This window comes from Quercus suber, unplaced genomic scaffold, assembly GCF_002906115.3.
Source record: "Quercus suber isolate HL8 unplaced genomic scaffold, Cork oak 2.0 scaffold_271, whole genome shotgun sequence".
NCBI classification, from domain to species: domain Eukaryota; kingdom Viridiplantae; phylum Streptophyta; class Magnoliopsida; order Fagales; family Fagaceae; genus Quercus; species Quercus suber.
The window spans coordinates 20,605-42,938 of record NW_027069727.1 but is presented as its reverse complement, the minus strand read 5'-3'; the positions used below and the strand labels follow the sequence as shown (position 1 = coordinate 42,938).

The 22,334-nt window shown below is 37.8% G+C and overlaps 2 protein-coding genes across 2 annotated transcripts; both read right to left on the bottom strand.

Moving 5' to 3' along the window:
- Nucleotides 1-1,583: 1,583 nt before the first annotated feature.
- Nucleotides 1,584-4,858, bottom strand: LOC112029651 (inosine triphosphate pyrophosphatase). Its single transcript, XM_065781569.1, has 5 exons — nt 4,806-4,858; nt 3,289-3,320; nt 3,097-3,209; nt 2,075-2,151; nt 1,584-1,989 (listed from the first exon to the last, which is right to left on the bottom strand). The coding sequence occupies exons 1-5, from the start codon at nt 4,841-4,843 to the stop codon at nt 1,869-1,871; spliced, it is 381 nt and encodes a 126-aa protein (XP_065637641.1). The 5' UTR covers nt 4,844-4,858; the 3' UTR covers nt 1,584-1,868.
- A 9,461-nt stretch (nt 4,859-14,319) lies between these two features.
- Nucleotides 14,320-21,798, bottom strand: LOC112020983 (pentatricopeptide repeat-containing protein At2g26790, mitochondrial). Its single transcript, XM_065781563.1, has 3 exons — nt 20,465-21,798; nt 16,606-16,870; nt 14,320-15,927 (listed from the first exon to the last, which is right to left on the bottom strand). The coding sequence occupies exons 1-3, from the start codon at nt 21,451-21,453 to the stop codon at nt 14,323-14,325; spliced, it is 2,859 nt and encodes a 952-aa protein (XP_065637635.1). The 5' UTR covers nt 21,454-21,798; the 3' UTR covers nt 14,320-14,322.
- Between the last annotated feature and the right edge of the window lie 536 nt (nt 21,799-22,334).

The following is a 22,334-nucleotide window of genomic DNA, read 5'->3' as shown; positions in this document are numbered from 1 at the left end:
GCCTAGTTAAAAAAATCTAATTATTGAGAGAAACATCATTAACTGTCTTATCTCTTTAAAAAAAATTTAAAAATTTCCTAAATTTTAAACAAATTTATCAAAAAATTATTTAAGAAAAAAAAATTCTAGTATTGGCACCAACTGCCAAGCAATTTTCAAAGTTATTGTAGATTTCAAATTCTATTAGTGTACTACTTTTATAATTTGCAAACCTATATTCAGATTCAAATTCTATAGCCACCAAGCCTAATCCAAATTCAGTCTTTATCTATAAATCAATTTTTGATTCAGTAGATTAGAAACATTATTGGTTTTAATTTTTTTTGAATTAAAAAAAAATGCTACCACAAATAAATTAAGGGCATAAAGGGAATGTTAATAAATTAATGGTGTTTGACTTTTCAAACAAGACATAATTTTGGAACATCCCAAAATGGAATACAGGCCAAACAATTTGGGACAGAGGGAGTAAATTTTAGGCATTTAATCTTCTTCACTGAAACGTAACTTGACCAGGAAAAACCAAAAAAATTGTTGCGGCCACAATCACCAGGAAAAAAAAAAAAGAAAAAAAAAAAAACCCCACAACCACCAAAATCAACCCACAATCGCTGCTGAATCCACCGCCAAATCACAACCACCAAAACAGAAAAACAAAGACAAAAACAAATGAAACTCATACCCAAATCTCATACCCATCCCAAATTTCACACCCACAACCCGATTAAGCTACCACCATCAACCAAAATCAGCTAACCACCAACAATCAAAACAACCAACCACCAAAAGAGAGAGAGAGAGAGAGAGAGAGAGAGAGATCGGCGAGATCAGCAAGATCAGCAATGACGATGGCTCGTGGTAGCCATTATGGTGACCAACGATGACAATGGCTCGTGGTAGCCATTAAAGTGATTGGAGAGATCGGCGATGACGATCGGAGAGATCGGAGGAAAAAATGAGAATAAAAAACTATAAAAAAAAAAAAAAAAATTTCAACATCTATTCGTACCGTCTCATATTTGAGATGGTACTGTAGCTGTATGGTATAATTTTTAGAATTTGAAACATCTGATAAAGCTTTATTTTTGTGTTTGGTGTGGCAAATGTGCCATATATTTGGCATTTGACACATTTGCCATATCTGATGCGGATGCTCTTAGTAGTTAGTGCGATGAGACTAGTTCATCAATAACTCAAGTCCCTTTAAGCGATTGTGCTCTCCATCAACCTTTATAACCCCCTCACTCTACGAATTTTACATTGGCAATTAACCCAAAGTGACTGATGACACGCATTCAGCAAAACAAAAACAGTGATGACAAACTGGAAGCTCATTTCCTCTGGTAGTTTCTTTTCAAGTATAATTTTTGGTTTTAGAGTCGGCTGAAATTTTTTTATATCCAAAGATTGAACAAGACGCCATTAGCAACACACGGGATCATTTAGTGATAGGCATGTCCAGGAGTACAAACATAGACTGTACCCAAAACTAAAAAGCCAGAGAAAGAAGTTTTGGGTCAGAGATTGGGTGTAGTACTCTAGAGGCACCAAACCCAAACCAAGTCCTGAATTTTATATTCAAGTGAAAGGGAATCGTTCGCTCTATTAGTTAATTTATTTTGCGTGTCCTCATAAATAGCCTTAGTTTGATACTGTCAACCACAATCTTTTTCTCCCTCATTCAAGAAAGCTACTCTCTGCTCTCCACCAAATTCTTAGTGCAACTAGATAGCAGTAAATTTCCTCTCTTTCCCCCTTCTCCATTCCCCAAGGGAGCATTTAGAATTGAAGAGCTAATGCTAAGTGAATAGCTAGTTTTCACAAAAGTTACATCATGCAATGGCTAAAAGAAAAAATATGTAGCTTGCTCAGACAGAGGGATCGATTTGGAAAGTGTATCCAACTTCTGTGAAATGAGATTTCACCAGAGCAAGTGCCTTTGATCGGTGAGAAATGTTGTTCTTCTCTTCCTTTGGCATCTCTGCATAACTACAACAAACAAACAAAAATCATAATCAGACTTATCTTGAACACTGATATAATAGAAGTCGAAATGGAAGAAGCATGAGATTACGTTTGCTCATAGCCATCAGGTTGGAAAATGGGATCCCACCCAAAATCATTAGGTCCCCTGGGAGGAACTATCTTCCCCTAACAAGTGAACCAAAAATCATATGTTAGTGCAATTCCATGCAATGCACAAGCAAGTTATAAATTCATTTTGAAATAATTTGAGCGAATCTATGTGATTTATATGCAACACTCATTTTGTCATATTAGATATTACTTTCAATTATATCATGTTATTAAAAAGGGGAAAAAAAATCAAGGAAGCAGTAATTGTCGAGTTGAATATAATTATTTAATTGATGTATTAAGAATATAAATGTATTTCTATAATTATTATTAAGTTTTAGCATGCGTGTCTGTCTTGGAGTCTTAGTATTTGGTAAATAAATGAGTTTTGGCAGCCGCCTGAGGATTGAGACTGAGGTGTGGGAATGGCCAGGACCTATTGGTTGAGAGGGCTAAAGCTCAGTGTGGTCAGACAGTCCAGCAGGTAAAAAAAAAAAAAAGAGGAGGTAGGTTAGTGGAGTGTGAGAGAGATTTTTTGGGTTCCGTTAGTAACTGGGTGAGGTGGAGCTGAGTTGGATTTTTAATCAAGTTGGCATATTATAACTGGGCCAGTTAAGTCACATTGCAGGAATTGCACCTTAATGCATTGCATTACTGTTAAAAGGTTCGCATGAGTATTAATAGAATAAAAAATTTCCTAAAGTATTGCTTTCTAAGTAAACCAACCACATGTTCTATCTAAAGATATCATTGTTACGAAAACAGACGCATATCTCACATTTTAAGTTGCTTACACTTTGGGCATAAGCAGACTAAACTGGGCCTGGCAGAATAAAATGGGCCTCCTAAACAAATTGATTACTTGTTTTATCAAGATAGAATTTTTATATGGGTAAAGGCAACTTTAGTACCGAGTCAAGTGTCTGGGTAGATTATCTAAATGAAACTGCTCAAAAGAAATATATCTTAATCACTAATCAGAGATTCAGAATAACATAATATAGAACTACTGAGATATACCGGAGTTCTCCCCAGGAATGTAATGGGTTCAGCATTGGGCCCAAGAGCAAACGAAAATGCACACAAAGCATAACCTGATTTATCCTCGTATGCCATCAAGAGATTGTTCAGACCTGGAACAGATGAGATAAGAATCAAGTAAAAACAAAACTAGCAGGGCAAAAAAAATGAATTAAAGCATACGACAACCACCTTCATGACCAATCTTCTGCAGGAACCACTTGCTGCATTGCATAATATTCTCATTAGATAATGATAATCAGAGATGGACAGCAAAGCAAGAAATTTAAGACCAGATTTACAAATGATATTAAAACTACCCTGGTAACCAAAAACCAATGCATGGTTAAAATTCAGAAGTATTAAGATTGAGCTTGATGGAGCTTAAAATCATGAGCAGAAACAGCAGAGATTTTCCCACTTCATAGCATTTTATAAATTACATGTAAGCAAACAAATGGCATCTTTAGTCCTGTCTGTCAAGAGAAAACATTCTGTATACTATGAACAAGTCAGCCCAACTTAAGATCTGATTTATGAAAACTGAGTTTGTATTTCATTTCAGTTTTGAAGGGAACAAAATGTACTTGAGTAGAAACCCACAAACCTCAGGTACAGCGAACCCTGAAGATAAAGAGATTGATAAACCCACAATGCATGGTTAAAATTCAGAAGTATTAAGATTGAGCTTGATGGAGCTTAAAATCATGAGCAGAAACAGCAGAGATTTTCCCACTTCATAGCATTTTATAAATTACATGTAAGCAAACAAATGGCATCTTTAGTCCTGTCTGTCAAGAGAAAACATTCTGTATACTATGAACAAGTCAGCCCAACTTAAGATCTGATTTATGAAAACTGAGTTTGTATTTCATTTCAGTTTTGAAGGGAACAAAATGTACTTGAGTAGAAACCCACAAACCTCAGGTACAGCGAACCCTGAAGATAAAGAGATTGATAAACCCACAAACCTACATCATTTCCTCTCTAGAACGCCTTAACCACTTGCCCAACAAAGCTTGATTGAAGATTCCTAATGTTCTCACATTCAATCTTCTTGTATTAGTTGGAGTGCACATGCACTATATTCCATTCCACAAGAGATAGAACAATACATACAAAAGGAGAAATGACCTTAAACTTTTTAGGAAAAAGTTTAAGAAGCAAGAATTCTAGAATAACTCAAATAATTGTAAGCTTTAAATTTGGAATTGAAGTGATTCTTAATTTGGTTTCTTTTTCACTAAAAAATTAATCAGTTTTTAATAATCTAGTTCTCATATGAACCTCTAATATGATGAAATTACTAATGATTAACAATGGGTCATTACTGTAATCAAGCTAAGTTGATTATTTCAACTGTTGATTGTGACATTGCTAGAGATTGTTGGTCTCTTGTGCTTTGTCTCTTTGGGGTGCAGCGGGTCATGCCTCAGAAGGTGATTGATTTACTGGCATGTTGAAAGGGGCATTTTGGCAGTCACAGAAATGGAGATATTTGGAAAGCTATCCCATTACACCTGTTGTTGACTATTTCTATTTGGAGAGAATGTAGGTATTTCTCACTTTGTAATTCTTTAGGCTACTTTGTGCTTATTTTCACAAAGTAGTCTTGTTTCAATAACATTACTTTTCCAATAAAAAAGAAGAGAGAATGTAATAGACGGACATTTGAAGGAGTTGAACAGAACTGAAGATGATTTTCTTACATTTGTTGTTTCACAGGATGGCTGCATTCACCGGTCATCTTGTTTGCAATCTGTTAAAATTTCCTGATTGTTATAACTTTAGATAATTGTTGAATTGCAACCCATTTATACAACCTGCATGCTTAGGTACATTCTTTCCATTATCTTACAGAAAACTCTTGCCAAAAGGTGAGGAAGAGATCTTGTTTAAAAGGTTGTCCGTAAAAAGGATCAAATTTATAAGCAATTTCATAGAACATAATGTGTGGGAGGACCTTTCTCCAAGTAAAAGACCTTTTTCTTACAATATTAAGAGATATTACCTAGCCCTCAAGCTTCTACAATCACAGCTGTAAACAAGTTGAGTTGAGTTGGGTACTAAAAGTCCAAGATTGTTCATTTAATTATATTTCGAAAATGAGCTGGGCTCAATCTCTTTTTTTTTTATAGGTAATAAACTTTATATTGAAAAAATGAACATCATGCTCACGATAGTGAACACTCTGAACAAAAAACAGATACAAACCAATCAAGAACTAAAGGAACTAGAGGCTAAAAACTCAGTTAAAGAAATACAATTCGTGCACCCCCAAATACGAGCCCAAAGAAACAGAGTACCAAAAAGGAGAGATTTTAGATGATCTAATGTTCGCTCCTTGTCTTCAAAAGTGCGGGTATTGCGTTCCTGTCAAACTAACCACATTAAACATGCCGGGACCATATTCCAAATGGTCGAACGGTGCCTTCCAAACCAGTTTCTCCACATAAAGAAAAAAGAGCTAACTGACCTTGGCATTACCCATTGGATCCCAAACACAGCAAAAGCTTCACTCCATAAGGCATGAGAAAACTTACAATGAAGCAGGAGGTGATTCGCTGATTCCCCCTCACAGTAGCATAGACAACATCTATTAACCAGAAACTGACCTTTGTTGACAAGATTGTCAATGGTGAGGATCCCATCATTAACTATTGTCCATAGGAAGAAAGACACCCGTTTAGGCACCTTTGCACACCAAATGCCCTTCCAGGGAAAATCATCAGTGTTAGGACTAGATAACAACTTATAAAAAGAGCGCACATCAAAAACCCCAGACGTGTCAATCTCCAAACCCAGTGATCCTCCCCCTCACCCCTCGGCATAGCGGAATAAATAAGCTCAAAAAAGGAATAAACAGTGACTGCCTCCCAATCCTGAGGACCATGATGGAAAAGTAAATTCCAACTCCTATTTCCTTCAGAATTAGATATAACCAAGTCGAAGACCCATGCTTCTTTAGAAAGAGAGCATGCAAACATGGCAGGAAAAAGCTCATTTAAAGGAATAGGCCCACACCAAGGGTCATGCCAAAAACTAACCCGACAACCCTCCCCCACATTAAACTGAATTTGACTAAGGAACTTCTTTGTGCCTTCCTTAATACTCCTCCACATCCCACACCCATGAGAACCCCTTACCCCTCTAGTGCACCAGCCCCCTCTCCCCTCACCATATTTGGCTGCTATAACCCGACGCCATAATCTGTCACTTTCATTTCCAAAACGCCACAACCACTTCCCGAGTAAGGCCTTGTTAAACAACCCAATCCTCTGGATCCCCAAGCCACCACTCTCAATAGGCAAACAAACCTTATCCCAAGCAACTAAAGGGTATTTAAAAACATCCTCCGAGGCCCCCCAAAGGAAATACCTCTGAATTCTTTCTATCCTAGCTGCCACCGCCTGAGGGATAGTAAACAAAGATAAAAAGTAGGTGGGAAGGCTTGAGAGAGTACTTTTTAACAAAGTAAGCCTGCCACCTTTGGACAAATAAAGTCTTTTCCAACCAGAAAGCCGTTTCTCCATCTTTTCTATAATAGGATTCCATATTGACACATCCTTATAAAGGGCCCCAAGAGGCATGCCCAGATATCTCATAGGCAATGTGCCCACCTTGCAACATAGGGTACGGGCCAAAGCATTCAAATTCCCAACATCCCCAACAGGAACAATCTCACTCTTACCTACATTAACTTTCAGGCCTGTAATAGCTTCGAAGAAGATTAGCACCATCCGAATGTATAATAACTGGTCCCTAGAAGCTTCGCAGAACAAAATAGTATCGTCAGCAAAAAGAAGATGAGAGATACGCACACCCCCTTGTCTATGGGTCCCTGCTTGAAAACCACAAAGAAAACCACCATATTCCGTTCTCTTCAGTAGTCTACTCAGCACTTCCATAACTAATAAGAATAAAAGGGGGGACAAAGGATCCCCTTGGCGTAGGCCACGAGAACTACCAAAGAAACCAACAGGAGACCCATTGACCAAAACTGAGAATTTAACTGTAGAAATACACGCCTTAATCCAACCTCTCCACCTCGCCCCAAAGCCCATCCTTTCCATAAGGTAGAATAAGGCATTCCAATTCACATGATCATAAGCCTTCTCTATGTCCAATTTAACTATGACACCCGGGATACCACTCTTCAACCTGCTATCTAAACATTCATTAGCAATTAGAACCGAATCAAGAATCTGTCTTCCTCCCACAAAAGAATTCTGAGAGTCAGATACCAGTTTATCCAACACCCCACGGAGTCTATGAGCCAAAACCTTAGCCAATAGCTTGTAAAGGCTGCCCACAAGACTAATAGGGCGAAAGTCTTTAATATTGACTGCATTAGACTTCTTGGGGATCAAACACAAAAAGGTGGCATTAAGAGATTTTTCGAAAACACACTGGCCATGAAAATCCTTGAAAAATGCCAAGACATCCCCTTCCAAAACACTCCAGCATTTCTAAAAGAAAGCCATAGAAAACCCATCTAGCCCAGGGGCCTTATCCCCTTCTGCCTCCATGAGAGCCTCAATGATTTCCTCCTTCTCAAACTCCCTCTCCAACAAAGACCTCTCAGATTCGTCTAAACAAGCAAATTCTAACCCGTCAATAGTAGGCCTCCAAGCTTCCGGTTCCTGATATAATTTTTTATAGAAATCCACTACCTGATCTATAACCTTAGATTCATCCTCATATCGAAAGCCATACACCTCTACTTCCCTTATCTGATTGGTACGCCTATGTGAATTGGCAATTCTATGAAAGAACCGCGTGTTGTTATCACCTTCTTTAATAAAAAGGGCCTTGGACTTCTGCCTCCAAGAAATCTCTTCCAAAGAAGCCAAGTAATCTATATCAGATTTAACCACCAACCTTCTAGCCCTGTCCTCTGGAGTCATCACCTGCATCTCTTCTCTCATGTCAATGTCTAAGAACTCAGTCAGTAGACTCTTTTTTTTAAAAGCTACATCTCCAAAAACATGCTTGTTCTAATGCTTCAAATCCCCTTTCAAAGCCTTCAACTTACAAGCTAAAACATAACTAGGCGGCCCCACAAAGTGATAACTATTCCACCAAAGCCGCACCTTATCCACAAAACCCTCCACCTTAAGCCACATATTTTCAAATCTAAAAGGGCTTTTCCCCCTTGAAACTCCACCCGCCTCCACTAGTATAGGACAGTGATCGGACACCACCCTAGGGAGAGTCCTTTGGGATACATCTAAGAAATGCTCCTCCCAATCAGCTGACATCAAAACTCTATCAATTCTGGACATTGACGGATTATCTGAATCTCGAAACCAAGTATACTCTCCTCCCACCAAAGGCAAATCAACCAGCAAATGATTTGCAATAAAATCCGAAAATTTAAACATAGCTGGACTAAAAGAATTACAGCCAAGTCTCTCAGTTGGGTATCTGATAACATTGAAATCACCAACTAAGCACCAAGCCCCATCCCACCGTGACCTCACAGAGTCCAGTTCTGCCCACATGGCATCCCTAAGGCTTCCGTTAGTCGGACCGTACACCCCTGAACAGATCCATTCAAAGCCATCTGACACTCCCTTTAATAAAACTGAAACTGAAAAACTACCAACCACCAGATCAATTTTCTCAAAAACCCTTCTATCCCACGTCAGGATTATACCCCCAGCTGTATGCAAGGCATCTAAGGCCCCCCAGTCTACAAAAGGGCTACCCCAGAGGTTTTTTACCAAGATAGAGCTGGTGCTGTCCAGTTTAGATTCTTGAAGACAAACAATATCACACTTCCACTCCCTTAAGAGGTTCTTCACAACTACTCTCTTATGAGGATCATTCAGACCCCTCACATTCCAAGATAGAAGTTTCAAAATCATTGACCAACAGACGAACCCAAACCAAAGGATGTCAATCTGCCTCTAGTACCTCTACCAGAATGCCCATCATAATTAATAGAAGAAAACAAATTCCTTAATTCCCTCATACCTTTTTGGGTAGAGTTGCTTGTCTGGCGAGTAGCAGCAACAGTCTCTTGCTTCTCCCAAACCCTCTCAATTTTCTAGAAAAAATCAATACATTGTCTCTTGCAGCAAGCAATGGGGAATCCCACAAAAGTACCAAATCCTTTTATCATCGTTCTTACCCATTCTGAAGGCTCCAATTCCTCCTCCATAGAAGACCCAACTAAATCTTCTTCCAAAGTGACGAGATCACTAACATAATATGGGTCCCACAGAGCCAAAGGTGTAATGTCCACACAACCCACCTCAGTTACAAGAAAGGGCAAGTCTAAACCCACCTTGGGCTTCATGGCAGCAGAAGGAGAGCAGCCCGGTCCCTCACCGGAGCTCGAGATCACTCCTTCCTCTTCCTCATTAATCTGATCAGTACCCATCTCGTTACCCAGCTCAAACAAAGGGGAAAAACGATTTTGATTCTCCCACTGTGACCCTTTATTCAGAATTGGAGACTCCATCTCTCCGGTGACCCTAGAGGGTAAAGGATAAATTAGAATCGGAGACTCCAACTCTCCGGTGACCCCAGAGGGTAGTGGGAGGGCAGAAGCGACGATGTCGCCTTCCGTATCGGGGTGCGAAGCCACTGGGTTGGGTGCGAGCATCACCGGAGCTTGATCAGGACTGGGTAACGCCGATTTGACTCTCATCAGAGCCTCAGGCATCTCCGAGACTGGCACCGCTGCTGTCACTAGCGACCCAGCATCGCCCTTCGAAAGTCCTCTTGAGCTCTCACCAACTTCCCACAAAGACTGACCCACGGAGACTCTTTTAAAAGACTTGGGTTTGACCAAAGTACCCTCACTAAGTGAGGGTACTGTAGCAACGGGTTGGGCTTTAACAAGCCCACCAGAAGGTGCTGTAATATCAAGCCCACCACCAACAGCCTTGGGCCCTCTGAACTCCTTATCAACCAAACAGGTAACGTACCTTCTCCCACCCTCAGGCTTGGACACTCTCAAATTCAACACAGCTGGAGTCAACTTAAAAATGAAAGCCCGCGTGGGTCTGCCATTTTTTACTGAAACTTTGCCATTTATAACTGAACCATTTTCTGTAGAGTCTCCATGAATCATGTTCTGCCCCGATATAGTTCCAAAATTTTCAAAATTTCTGAACTTTTGCTGATTACCAAAAACAGATAAAAATTTCCCACTCCGGCCACCACCAGCAGACTGACCTCCTCCACCACCTTTTATGGAGGATACTTCAGCCAAAGAAGCTGGTTTTGCACCAGAGAAAAAATGCTTTAACTCTCTCTGAAATAAAGACCAGCCTGCACGATTAGAGCTTGCTGGTATCATGATACAACCTCTCCTAGAACCTCCAAAATATACTGCAATAACTACAAACAGACCAGCTTTGTTAGATCTCCCACAGAACTCTAACAACTTCCCATTTTCCCTGAATCTCTTACAGAGTAAAACATGGCTAGGCACCCAATCTCGTATATCTTCAAGACAAGTATATATCCACTCCATGCCCCTATGGCCAACCCAAATAGAGCTCTTAACATTCCGCCGTGTCTCATGTATAGCATACGAATCAGACCGCCCCCCATCAAAAGAAAAAGAAAAAGATTTTGCATCAATATGAAATGACCTCTTGCTGCTCCCAAGAACAGAGGACAGAGGTTTAGGAGGGATGTTTAGAGAGGTTTCAATGGAGGGAGACCTTGGTATGGTTAAAGGTGCAGGTATAAGGGTAGGCTGTTTAGGCACATCTTGGTTAGACCCCTGAGGTGGTGGGGAAGGGGAAGGCAAAGGTAGAGGTGGAGGAGGGTGGGGAGGGTAAGGATATGGGAAAAACCCAAACTGTGGAGGAAAGCATATGGAGGAGGGAGAAGGAAAATGTGAGGGTGGCAAAAAAGGAAAGAAAGAAGGTGAAGGTTGAGGAAGAGGGAGAGGGAGAGGGAGAGGGTGGGGCTCAATCTCATCATCAAATTAGATTACAAGTTCAAGCTTAATTCTTTTTTTTTTTTTTTTTTTTTTATCGAATATGCTTGAGATTTTTCACAAATTACAAAAAAAAAAAAAAAAAAAGCAAAAAACCATTACCATGGGTTTGGGTAAAGAATTTATATTTGCACAGAAAAGAGAATGGGGGTTTAAACCCCATCATTTTTTAATTTCATTGTTTCGTTATCATATAAAAATACAAGAAAATTGTACCAATATCTATAAAATTACTTGTTTAAAAAAATTCTGAAATTCCTTGACCAGTTATTGCTCTACTTTATCAAATTTATAAGAGAGGAGGGGGGACCCTGAATCCCATCAAATACTTATTGCTCTGTATAAAAATACTATGTGGCCATGTTTTGGTGAAAATTATTTATATATTTGTCGCAGAACAGTGCAACAGGGTATGTTACAGGAAAGCGGCTAGCTGCCTTGATAATTAAGGGCCAAACCACAGAATCTCGAATCTCACTGCTCTAAAATATACTGGAAAATGAATGTACTATTTGGGGGCTTGCATTGAGAAAATTGGCACTTAAATGACATTGCCACGGTCAAGACACCCTCGGAGTGAAAATAAAATATTTGATGGAATGATATCAGCAAGATTTGGTGTGCAAATCCACATTGTTTTATGTGGATTTTAATGGTGAAAGCTTAAGAATTAATCTTCAATTCATGTCAAGCTCAATTAAAGTTAGCCCAAATTGAATTGAGGATATTAAACTGAAAAGCCCATCAAAAGAGCAATTTTGAGTGATTTTGATGCAATTGATTGAAGTGAGGAACAAAACCGTAACAAATCTGGGACGATGGTGGAGAAGTTGAGGTGAGAAAGAGAAACATAGCTCCGATGGGATCTGGGACAACAAAGTTTCCGCAAAGACAACTAAGGTAGTGAATCTAGTGGTGCTGACTTTGATCAAGGTTGTGGCATAGCAAGGAGCATTTCAGTCAGTGACAAGTTGGCCAAGGTCAGAGGAGCCAGAGTATTTACAGAAGGGGATGACGTGGGAGCTGGAGACAAGCTGGTAGGGGCCATGGAGATGGGAAGGAGGAATTGACTAACGAGCGAGGGAGCAAGAAACATGGAGGAGTTTAGAAATAACAACTGAATAGGAAGAATTTGTAAATCAAAATTTAAGAACTGAATTTCTGGCTAAAATTCTATACAGAATTTAGAATTTCTTCCTACAGCACACCCAAACAAGGAATTTTATTTTATTTAAATTTGAATTCTGGCATACCCCTAAATTCTGTTTACAAATTATCTAAGTAGCCTCCACATAATTTGACAACAAGACACAGCATTTAACAACTGCACAAGCAAGCTATTAAATTAACAAAAATAAGGACAAGCAATTACAATCTCTTTCTTTGCGACAGCTCAAATACATTGTTCAAAAAGTAAACCAGGATTAATGGACACAGCAACAAGCCACATTTTGTTGAAGATGGTAATCATTTTTTTTCCTTATAGGTAAGAGTGATTATATTAACAAAAAAAAAACTACTTCATGCACAATGGGTACAAAGTAGACTAAAGAATTACAGAAAAAATATGTGGAGGGCAATGTCGTGAGTTTGATAGCCATTGGCTGCAAGTATAATATACTAATAGAAACAATGTTATGAACAAGAAGCTAAGAGGTAAAAGATAGTAGACACACTTAAGAGTGGCTTATGCATTTTCAATTATAACTCTATTGTTGATGGCATCACAATTAAGGAGACCAAGATCAAAGTATTTGATATCCAACTCCACAAAGAGAGAAAGAAAGAGAGAGAGAGATAGTCTATTTGCAACTTTAATCTTCCACTTCTAATGATTAAAAAAAAATTAAAAACTAATTCATAGTAAATGATGGTACAGTTTATTAGTTTCCACTTTCCAGCCTCATAAAGAAGTTTAGTCAAGATTTGTTGCAGAAATAAAGTACTTTTTTCCCTATAAGTTATGTTTATATTTCATTTGAAAATTAAAAGAAAGGTTACATTTAAAAAAGACAACTTAAACAAGCTTCAAACCTCCCATCTTTATACAATAAATTTTTTTTTAGGAAGCATGACAGCCAATCATAAGCTTTGCAACCAAGAAGTTCTCTAGTGAAGCAAAGGCAGAAGTCATGCTAAACAAAAACTAAGACATGCAGGGGCAAAAAAAAAGATAGAACACACGCTACAGAAATGCATGACAGATATACTCATACAAAAGTGGTTTTCCTCCTTTATTTGCAGTAATTTTATATACCCCATATTACAGGAAAGAGCAAATATGTAGGTACTGTTTTTCTTTGAGCTTGCAATAATATTTCTTACTGATTCATCAAGTATATATATGCAGAAGTAATTGAATGCAGAGTTAATTCCATTTTGACTCAAATATATAGTTGCATGATACCTGAAGATGAGTGACTTCAGAGAGGCCTACCCATAGAGCTTCCTTTCTGCTCTGCCTGCAAAATCAACAGCCACCTTCAATGTAAGGTTACAACAAAAAGTGTTCCCATGTAAAGTACTGAAAATCAATATTTAGCATGATTCATTCTGATCTACCTTTGAATAGTTGACTGAACTAGTTTTTGGATTTTGGGTTAATCTGACCATTGGCAGTCAATAGAGTGCTATCTACAAAATTGCAGTTTCTTGGCTTTTATGATTCCATGGTGTAGAATAGAGACGGTGCGGGTATCTGTCTGTATTCCCTTAGTAGACATCTCCTTAAAGAGGTCCACAGCCTTATCCACATCTCCCTTATTACAATAGCCAGACAAAAGAGCTGTGTATGTCACTGTATCAGGTTCTAGTCCTCTGTCAATCATATTATCAAAGAGGGCAACAGCATCCTGAAGGTTTTCTGTCTTACAGTACCTATCAATTAAAACAGTGTAACAAATAACATCAGGTCTTATAACTTGCTTTGGACTGTGGCTTTCAGCGCATAGTCTTGGAAGGAGACTCTGAGGTTCTATACAAAGCTTTGCAACAGGGGAATAGAAGCCTAGCACACTATGGCCACATCATAACAGATATACAGTTTCTTATTTCACACTTCAACGCTTTTAAACTATCTGTTGTGCGTAGACACTGTAATAAGCTTGCTCATGCTTTAGCACGTCGAGCAACAATCCCACCTTCTATGTCCGTCTGGATGGAGAATGTACCACCAGACTTATTACATGTACTCCAGGCTGATTTCAATAGCCTTCTTTAATAATATGCACCGACTTCTTTCTCAAAAAAAAAAAAATAGAGTGCTATCTCCGAAATTGCAGTTTCTTGGCTTTTATAATTCCATGGTGTAGAATAGAGACAGTGCGGGTATCTGTCAGTATTCCCTTAGTAGACATCTCCTTAAAGAGGTCCACAGCCTTATCCACATCTCCCTTATTACAATAGCCAGACAAAAGAGCTGTGTATGTCACTGTATCAGGTTCTAGTCCTCTGTCGATCATATTATCAAAGAGGGCAACAGCATCCTGAAGGTTTTCTGTCTTACAGTACCTATCAATTAAAACAGTGTAACAAATAACATCAGGTCTTATACCATTGTCCCTCATTTCTGTCCAAACAATTGAACCATCCACTTTCCCTTCCTTATTTTCCCTTGCATCTAAAGGGGAACAAACCCCTCTTAGATTCGTTTTGGAATGACCATCTAGCAAAACCGTGTAAGTGATGACATCAGGTTCAATCCCCCTCTCTTTCATATCATGGAAGAGATCCTGGGCTTCTTGTAAGCAATTCATTTTGCAAAAACCATGTATCATCATTGTGTAGGAAATGACATCAGGACTCGACCCTTTTTCAACTAAAAAATCAAAAAACCATCGAGCCTTTTTCATATCTCCAGCCCGACAAAGAGCAGCTAAGACTTTACTGTACATTATCTCACTTGGTTCTACATTCAATGCCAACATTGTCTCAAGCACCACAAGAGCTCCATCACAGACACCTTCCAAGCAAAGGTTAGTGAGTAGTTTAACGCATGAACTTTTTTTAATTAAGACTCCTTGCTTTGACAGCCTAAAAAAAAGTTTATAGGACTCACTTGTACAGTTGGCTTCACAGTACCCATTAACCAAAGCAGAATAGTTATCCACACTCTTATCCTCTAAAGTCCATAGAAATTCTTCAGCTTCCTTTACTTTGCCACCTTTACATAAACCTTCAATAATCATGTTGTGTGTAACAGATTTTGGTTTCAAACCCTGAGCCTCCATATATTCCAAAAGGTCAAGTGCCTCAGATGAGGCCATTTCAAGAAAACCCAGCAACAAGTACATTATAAACAATGATATCACTTGTAGCACTTGATATCCCAAATCGGACCTCTGATGGGTGCAAAGCCCTTTGATATAAGCAGTGTAAGCAAAAGCTCTAGGAGTAATCCCTGCAACCTCCATCTCCTGAAACACATGAACAGCTGCTTCCAAATCACCCTTCCTGCAGAGTGCCTTGATCATAATTGCATAGGTGTAATCATTAGGGCTCAAACCCAATCTCTTCAGCTGCTCGTAAATGGCCACAGCCATGTCCACTTTGCCATGCTCAATTAATCGATTCATTAGAAAATTACAAGTGAAGATATGAGGAATGAACCCCCGTCTCTTCGTTTGGAACAAAACATCAATAGCCTCATCAAATATACCGATACTAACATAAGACTTAACCAATGCATTGTATGCTCTAACCAATGTCTCATCAGCCTGCAATCCCCCCACCACCACAAGCCTTTCAAACAAATCAGAAATTTCAAATCCCGGCTGTTGACGATGGCTATTAGAGGACCCAACAATGACTTCCAAAAACACAGCATCCAACTTCCTATCCAGACCAGGGACGGACCTACATGGACGGACCTACATAACCCCCAAAACAAAAAAAAGCTAGTTCCCCCCCAAAAAAAAAAAAATGCTTGGAATATTGGTCAAAACATGGCTCTCATTTTGGAAGTTTCATTGAATTCAAGGTGAGCTATTCTCTCTTTTGTTGCGAACTTGATGTTGTACCAATCATCTACTCGCCGTTTTTTACTCGTAACTTCATCTCTTTTGCATGCCATAGACTATAGAGTTTGTGGGGGTAGTTTTAAGTCTATTTCATTTCCTGAATAATGTTTCCAACAGAACTTCTTCTTTTGGGCTTCGATAAGATTTTAAATCCATCCTCTAAATTTATTTCTTTTCCAACTTTTTTTTGTTCATTACTTTTGTTCATTATTATTATTTTGTTCAATCATAGACGACTTTCGAGACTTAAAAAAGCGTCGAGTTCCATTTTGATAAATGTGTTGAAATGTTTAAAAAACACTTATTTTTTATGTTATACTTTGTCAACATTTTTGTAATATCAAATGTTTAAGAAATGCTTATTTTATATGTAGTATCTTGTTGAATATGAAATAAGTATTAGTTTTTATTTTCATTAAAAAAAAAAAATTGTTTTAAGTTTTGGCCCCCTAGGTTCAAATCCTGGTTCCGTCCCTGATCCAGATCCCAATGGCATAAGATCCTAACAAGCACGGCATATGTGGATACATCATGTGCAAAACCCTGTTCCTTTAACCGGTCAAAGAATGAAATTGCGGTCTTGGGATCCCTTTTCATAGAGTCCAAGATTTGGACAACCCAGGACGCATCAAATAAGCCCTGAGCTACAGGGGTACTAGTTTTGGTGGGGTTTAGGTTGTGAGTATAACCACAAATATCAGTTGCAGTACTATTAGCATAAGAAGAAGAGGCAGTAGATGAAGACAACGATGATGATGATGCATATTCATCATCTTCAGACGGTTGAGTTGGGCTGAGAAAGGCAAGGGCAGTAGTCTCTCCAGTTCAAACAGACCATTTTTTTACCTCACAGGCCAATCATAAATAAGGATAATATAATATAGGTCCAACATGCAAACATCATTGGTATTTAGTGGGGGTCCAACATGCAAATATGGTCCTGTTTGTATGGTGTAATTGTTGGTGGTGGCCCTGTTTGTATGTTGTTTGTGGTTTTCCTCTTGGATGTTGTTAGTAATTTCCTATAACCTTACTTGATTTATCGAGAAAAATAATGATAAATTTTCATTTTGCCAAGTTTGATTAGTGCAAAAGTTCAAGGACTGTGTATGGTTGCAATGTTTGATTCCCGGTGTCAATGACAATCTGCATGTTGGAGACATTCCTGCCTATCATTATGTGTTGGGTGGGGGAAAAAATTTTTAAAAATCTTTGGAAAAGATTTATTTTATTTTATATAAAATGCTTTGACTCTATATTTATTTTAAAATATTTTCACAATTTTTATTTATATTTGAAAATTGAAATAAACATAAAGTGTTTCTATAACTAAGTAAAATATACATAAAGATATATATACCTTGCGTCTTACTTTGTTTTTTGATATTTATAGGGGAGTATTCATGGCTAATGATAATAGTGAGGCTCCAATAAGACTTGAGGTTTGTGCTTAATCTTTGAACATTGATTTATTCAGAAGAGAGTTGAATTTCTTTAGAATAATAGAAATTTCAAACTAATTGAAATATAACATTTTTCAAAATTTCTGTTAAAAGCATGGAAAATTTGAAGCAATGGTGGTTTGCGGGATTCTTGGACTGGGGTGTCTTGTCTCTTGGAACAGTTTGCTGACTATAGGAGATTACTACTATGAACTTGTTTCCGGTAAGCTATTCATAACTTATGTTACTTTCCATTTGCTTTCAGAGCAAAATGCAAGTCAGTAGACAGTTAATTTGTTTTGCTTTTATTAAGTGCTTATTGTCTTTTTTCTGACCTAAGAATATAAAATTAGTCTATGACCTTACTATGAATCAAATTACACTTGGCAGTTGGCAGGATAAGGTACGGTTTCAAATGAGAAAATACTCCTTGATGTGGCTATGATCTGTAGAGAACCACTATACAAATTAACCTCATTCTTAGTAGAATATGAGTAAGATTGTGTAATATGAATAAAAATCTTATGCTCCGTTCTATACTCCACCAATCACAGTCTGTCACATGGCCTTATTTCTTTTTTACTAAAATATTCCTAGTTTAAAAATAAATAAATAAATAAATAAATAAAGACACATAGCATACTCCAGTTGTTGGAATATAAAGTGGAATACTCTTAACATGGCCAAGAATTTTTGTTCATGTTATCCATATTGGATCTAAAGAAATTAATAGTATATATTCTTCAATTTTGGGAAAATTAAGGAAGAGTTAAAATTTCTTGATTATTAATTTGCAATAAGTTAGTTTCTGAGGGTTCATAATTATTGATGCATCTTTTCAAGTTCACAAGTTGATAGACTTGAGAATATTTGCTCCTTCAGCAGGGTTATAGAGACAATAAATGTAACAGTTGTATATCCTTTTCAAATTAGTTGGTCTGATAAAATTTTCCTCTTCCTTTGAAGCGATACCTCCCTTCAAGGGTACTTACCCTTGTTTATCAACCATTTGCATTTGCAACAACAGCAGTACTAACTTACAAAGAGGCAAAGATCAATACTAGATGGCGGAACTTAATAGGATACACTCTCTTCTTTGCAAGTACATTGTCACTCCTAGTTGTAAGTAGTGCTGATACTTTGTAATATTCCCTACTCAATCTTACATTGCACCATCTGATTTATGTACCTCATGATACTTATTTCATATCAATTCTCTGATCATTGAGTCTAACAAATTTGGTTTCACCTTTCTCTCACTTGCTGTGAAAGTTGGACTCAGCCACATCTGGGAAAGGAGGAGTTGCCCTTATATTGGAATATGTGTAATTGTTTGTTTTATTGGAGTTGCATCTGCCAATGTTCAAGGTGGAATGGCGGGTGAATTATCTTTTATGCTCCCTGAACTCATCCAGGTTAATTCTGCTGAGAGTTCTTTTAATGTTCATTCTATTTTTGTTACTTTCCTATCATCTTGTTATCCTAATACAGAATAGCACTATGTTCTGCAGTCCTTTCTTGCTGGTTGGGCTGCGGCAGGGACTCTAACTTCTGTTTTGAGACTACTCACAAAAGCAACATTTGAGAAATCTAATAATGGTCTTCGCAAAGGGGCTTGTATGTAAATATTTGGCATTATGCCCTTGTTTCAAAATTATATAGGCACGTGCCCCTGTTTCGATACTCGATGACCCTAAAATAGAGTTACTTAAATTACTCGATTATCAAAAGGCCGAGTTCTAGGCAGGTTCTTCCCACGCTAGCAACCCAACGTGGCTTTTGGGTATTAAAAAATTCATGCGTTACTATTTGTAACTCGGCAATGGGGAAACCAAGTTACTGATGGGATTTCAAATCACTTATTACCATGTGAAGCTGAACCCGATGAATGGGAAATCAAGTTATTCACATTACTCGGCTCTGGTATAATCGAGTTGTTCTGCTACATTCTGACTCGATTTCAAATCACTTATTTGCATGTGAAGCTGAACTTGATGAATAGGAAATCGAGTTATTAAATGTTACTCGTTACTTGGCTCTGGTAAAATCGAGTTGTTCTGCTATTTACTCCTCCCTTCCACAAATCAGCTTCTCATGCAATTCTCCTCATCATTTTCAAATCAGCTTCTCCTCATTTTCAGAATTTTCTGTCAGAAGTTGGTGTTATCTCCCTATCATCTCAGGTGAGAAACTCATTTTTTTTCTTTGAAATACATAGAGAATTTTATTTTGTAGGTAAAAGTAGTTGTAGATATTATTAAAGTTTATCAACCATAATGTATGTTTTTGTTAGAGAAGAATTTTCATTTAATAGGTCGTATTACTTGTGCTTTGGTATTTTCTTGAATGAGTGTTATGTGAGTAGATTAGGGTTATATTAGTTGTTTGGTGTTGTTTAGTGCTACAAGAAATGTACAATAATCTATAGAAACGGTGATGAGTGTTATGTGTGTACATTGGGTTATATTGGGTATTTACTGGTGTAAATTTCATTGACAAAAAAACAAAAACAAAAAAAAAAACAAAATTGTTAGATTTGCTAAAACTAATTAACAGTTAATATTTAGATTTGCAAAAGTTGAATGTACATACTCATCATTAGTTGAGACATTAACAACAACATCTTCGATTGCACACAACGTGTAGACATTAACAACAACGTCTAATGTTTATGGTCAAATTTGAGTGTTAGTATTTCATTTTTAGCATGTAATAGTACACACAAATTTATAAATGTCTTTGTCGTGTACCATCTTATGCAGCATTACATTATTTACCAACAGTTGATGCACACTACTAATTTGATCATTTGATGTTATTGTATTTAGCGTCAATGTCTGATTCTGGCAACCCACAACTCTATAGGCCTCACAATGTGTTCACTGCTATGGGTCGTTGCTGGGTATTGGAAGATGAGTTCAGCTATCTAATCAATCTGAATCTACAAAATAGCTTCTATAGGGGCATCTGCCCCTTTCCATGCTTGTAGCACTTGATATCCCAAATCCGACCTCTGATGGGTGCAAAGCCCTCTGATATATGCAGTGTAAGCAAAAGCTCTAGGAGTAATCCCTGCTACCTCCATCTCCTGAAACACATGAACAGCTGCTTCCAAATCACCCTTCCTGCAGAGTGCCTTGATCATAATTGCATAGGTGTAATCATTAGGACTCAAACCCAATCTCTTCAGCTGCTCGTAAATGGCCACAGCCATGTCCACTTTGCCATGCTCAATTAATCGATTCATTAGAAAATTACAAGTGAAGATATGAGGAATGAACCCCCGTCTCTTCGTTTGGAACAAAACATCAATGGCCTCATCAAACATACCGATACTAACATAAGACTTAACCAACGCATTGTATGCTCTAACCAATGTCTCATCAGCCTGCAATCCCTCCACCACCACAAGCCTTTCAAACAAATCAGAAATTTCAAATCCCGGGTGTTGACAATGGCCATTAGAGGACCCAACAATGACTTCCAAAAACACAGCATCCAACTTCCTATCCAGGCCCCAATGGCATAGGATCCTAACAAGCGCGGCATAGGTGGATACATCATGCGCAAAACCCTGTTCCTTTAACCGGTCAAAGAATGAAATTGCGGTCTTGGGATCCCTTTCCATGGAGTTCAAGATTTGGACAACCCGGGACGCATCAAATAAGTCCTGAGCTACAGGGGTGCTAGTTTTGGTGGTGTTAAGGTTGTGAGTATAACCAGAAATATCAGTTGCAGTACTATTAGCATAAGAAGAAGAGGCAGTAGATGAGGACAACGATGATGATGATGATGCATATTCATCATCAGACGATTGAGTTGGGTTGAGGAATGCAAGGGCAGTAGAGATGGACTTGAAAGAAGAAGAAGTGGAACTCAATATTCTGGGAAAACCCAAATTGAGTCTAACTGATGGATGAAACCACATGGACATTAACACTCATATCGAAAGCAGAGAGAGATTCCCAAACACCACAAACATATATATAACTATGTTTTATGCCCTGTTTTTTTTCCCCAAGCTAATGAAAACTAAACCAAAACCAAAACCAAGCAACGAACACAACAACTCAAATGTGTGTTTAGGAAGTGTTATACCTTACCTCAATTCAATACAGTTGGTGGTGCACAGCCGGTTTTCGGAATATCACCGCCGGATGATGGCTGTTCGGCGGCGGCGGCGGTGGTGGGTGCAAGGAGAAGGTCGACCACCGCTGGGTTTGAGGTAAGGAGAGGGATAGAGTCAGACAGGGAAAGAAAACCTAGGCACTGAGAAGCTAACGTTAGTTTTAGCCTAAATTTGCTCGGTTAATGATTTTAAACGACGTGGCATATTTTTGGACCATGGATTTCTTTCCAATCAATCTCAGCCCTTAATTGGATACTCTCCATTTATACTTGTTTAAAAAATATATATATATATATATATAATAAAATCATCTTTTTTTTACCCTTTTTTTTAAGAATAAAAAATCTTGATACAAAATTGGTTGTAGCTAGTAACTAAACTTCCACTAGCAAAATTAACATTGTTATATATTTTAAAAATTTAACCGTTAGATTGTATATTCTTTATGTTTTTAGTATATGTGTCAAATTTTAGTGTCAATCATGTTTTTTACTATTCGAATTATAAAATTATTTTTTATACATATTTTAAACTACAAAAATTTAAAATTTAAATATCTGATTGATTATATAACTATTGATCTTAATTTTATAAAAATTTTGCAAGTATTTTAAGAAAACAAGAAAAAGAAAAGATATTAAATGGACTTGTACCCAAACTTTACCCATTTTTTTAATTGATACCTA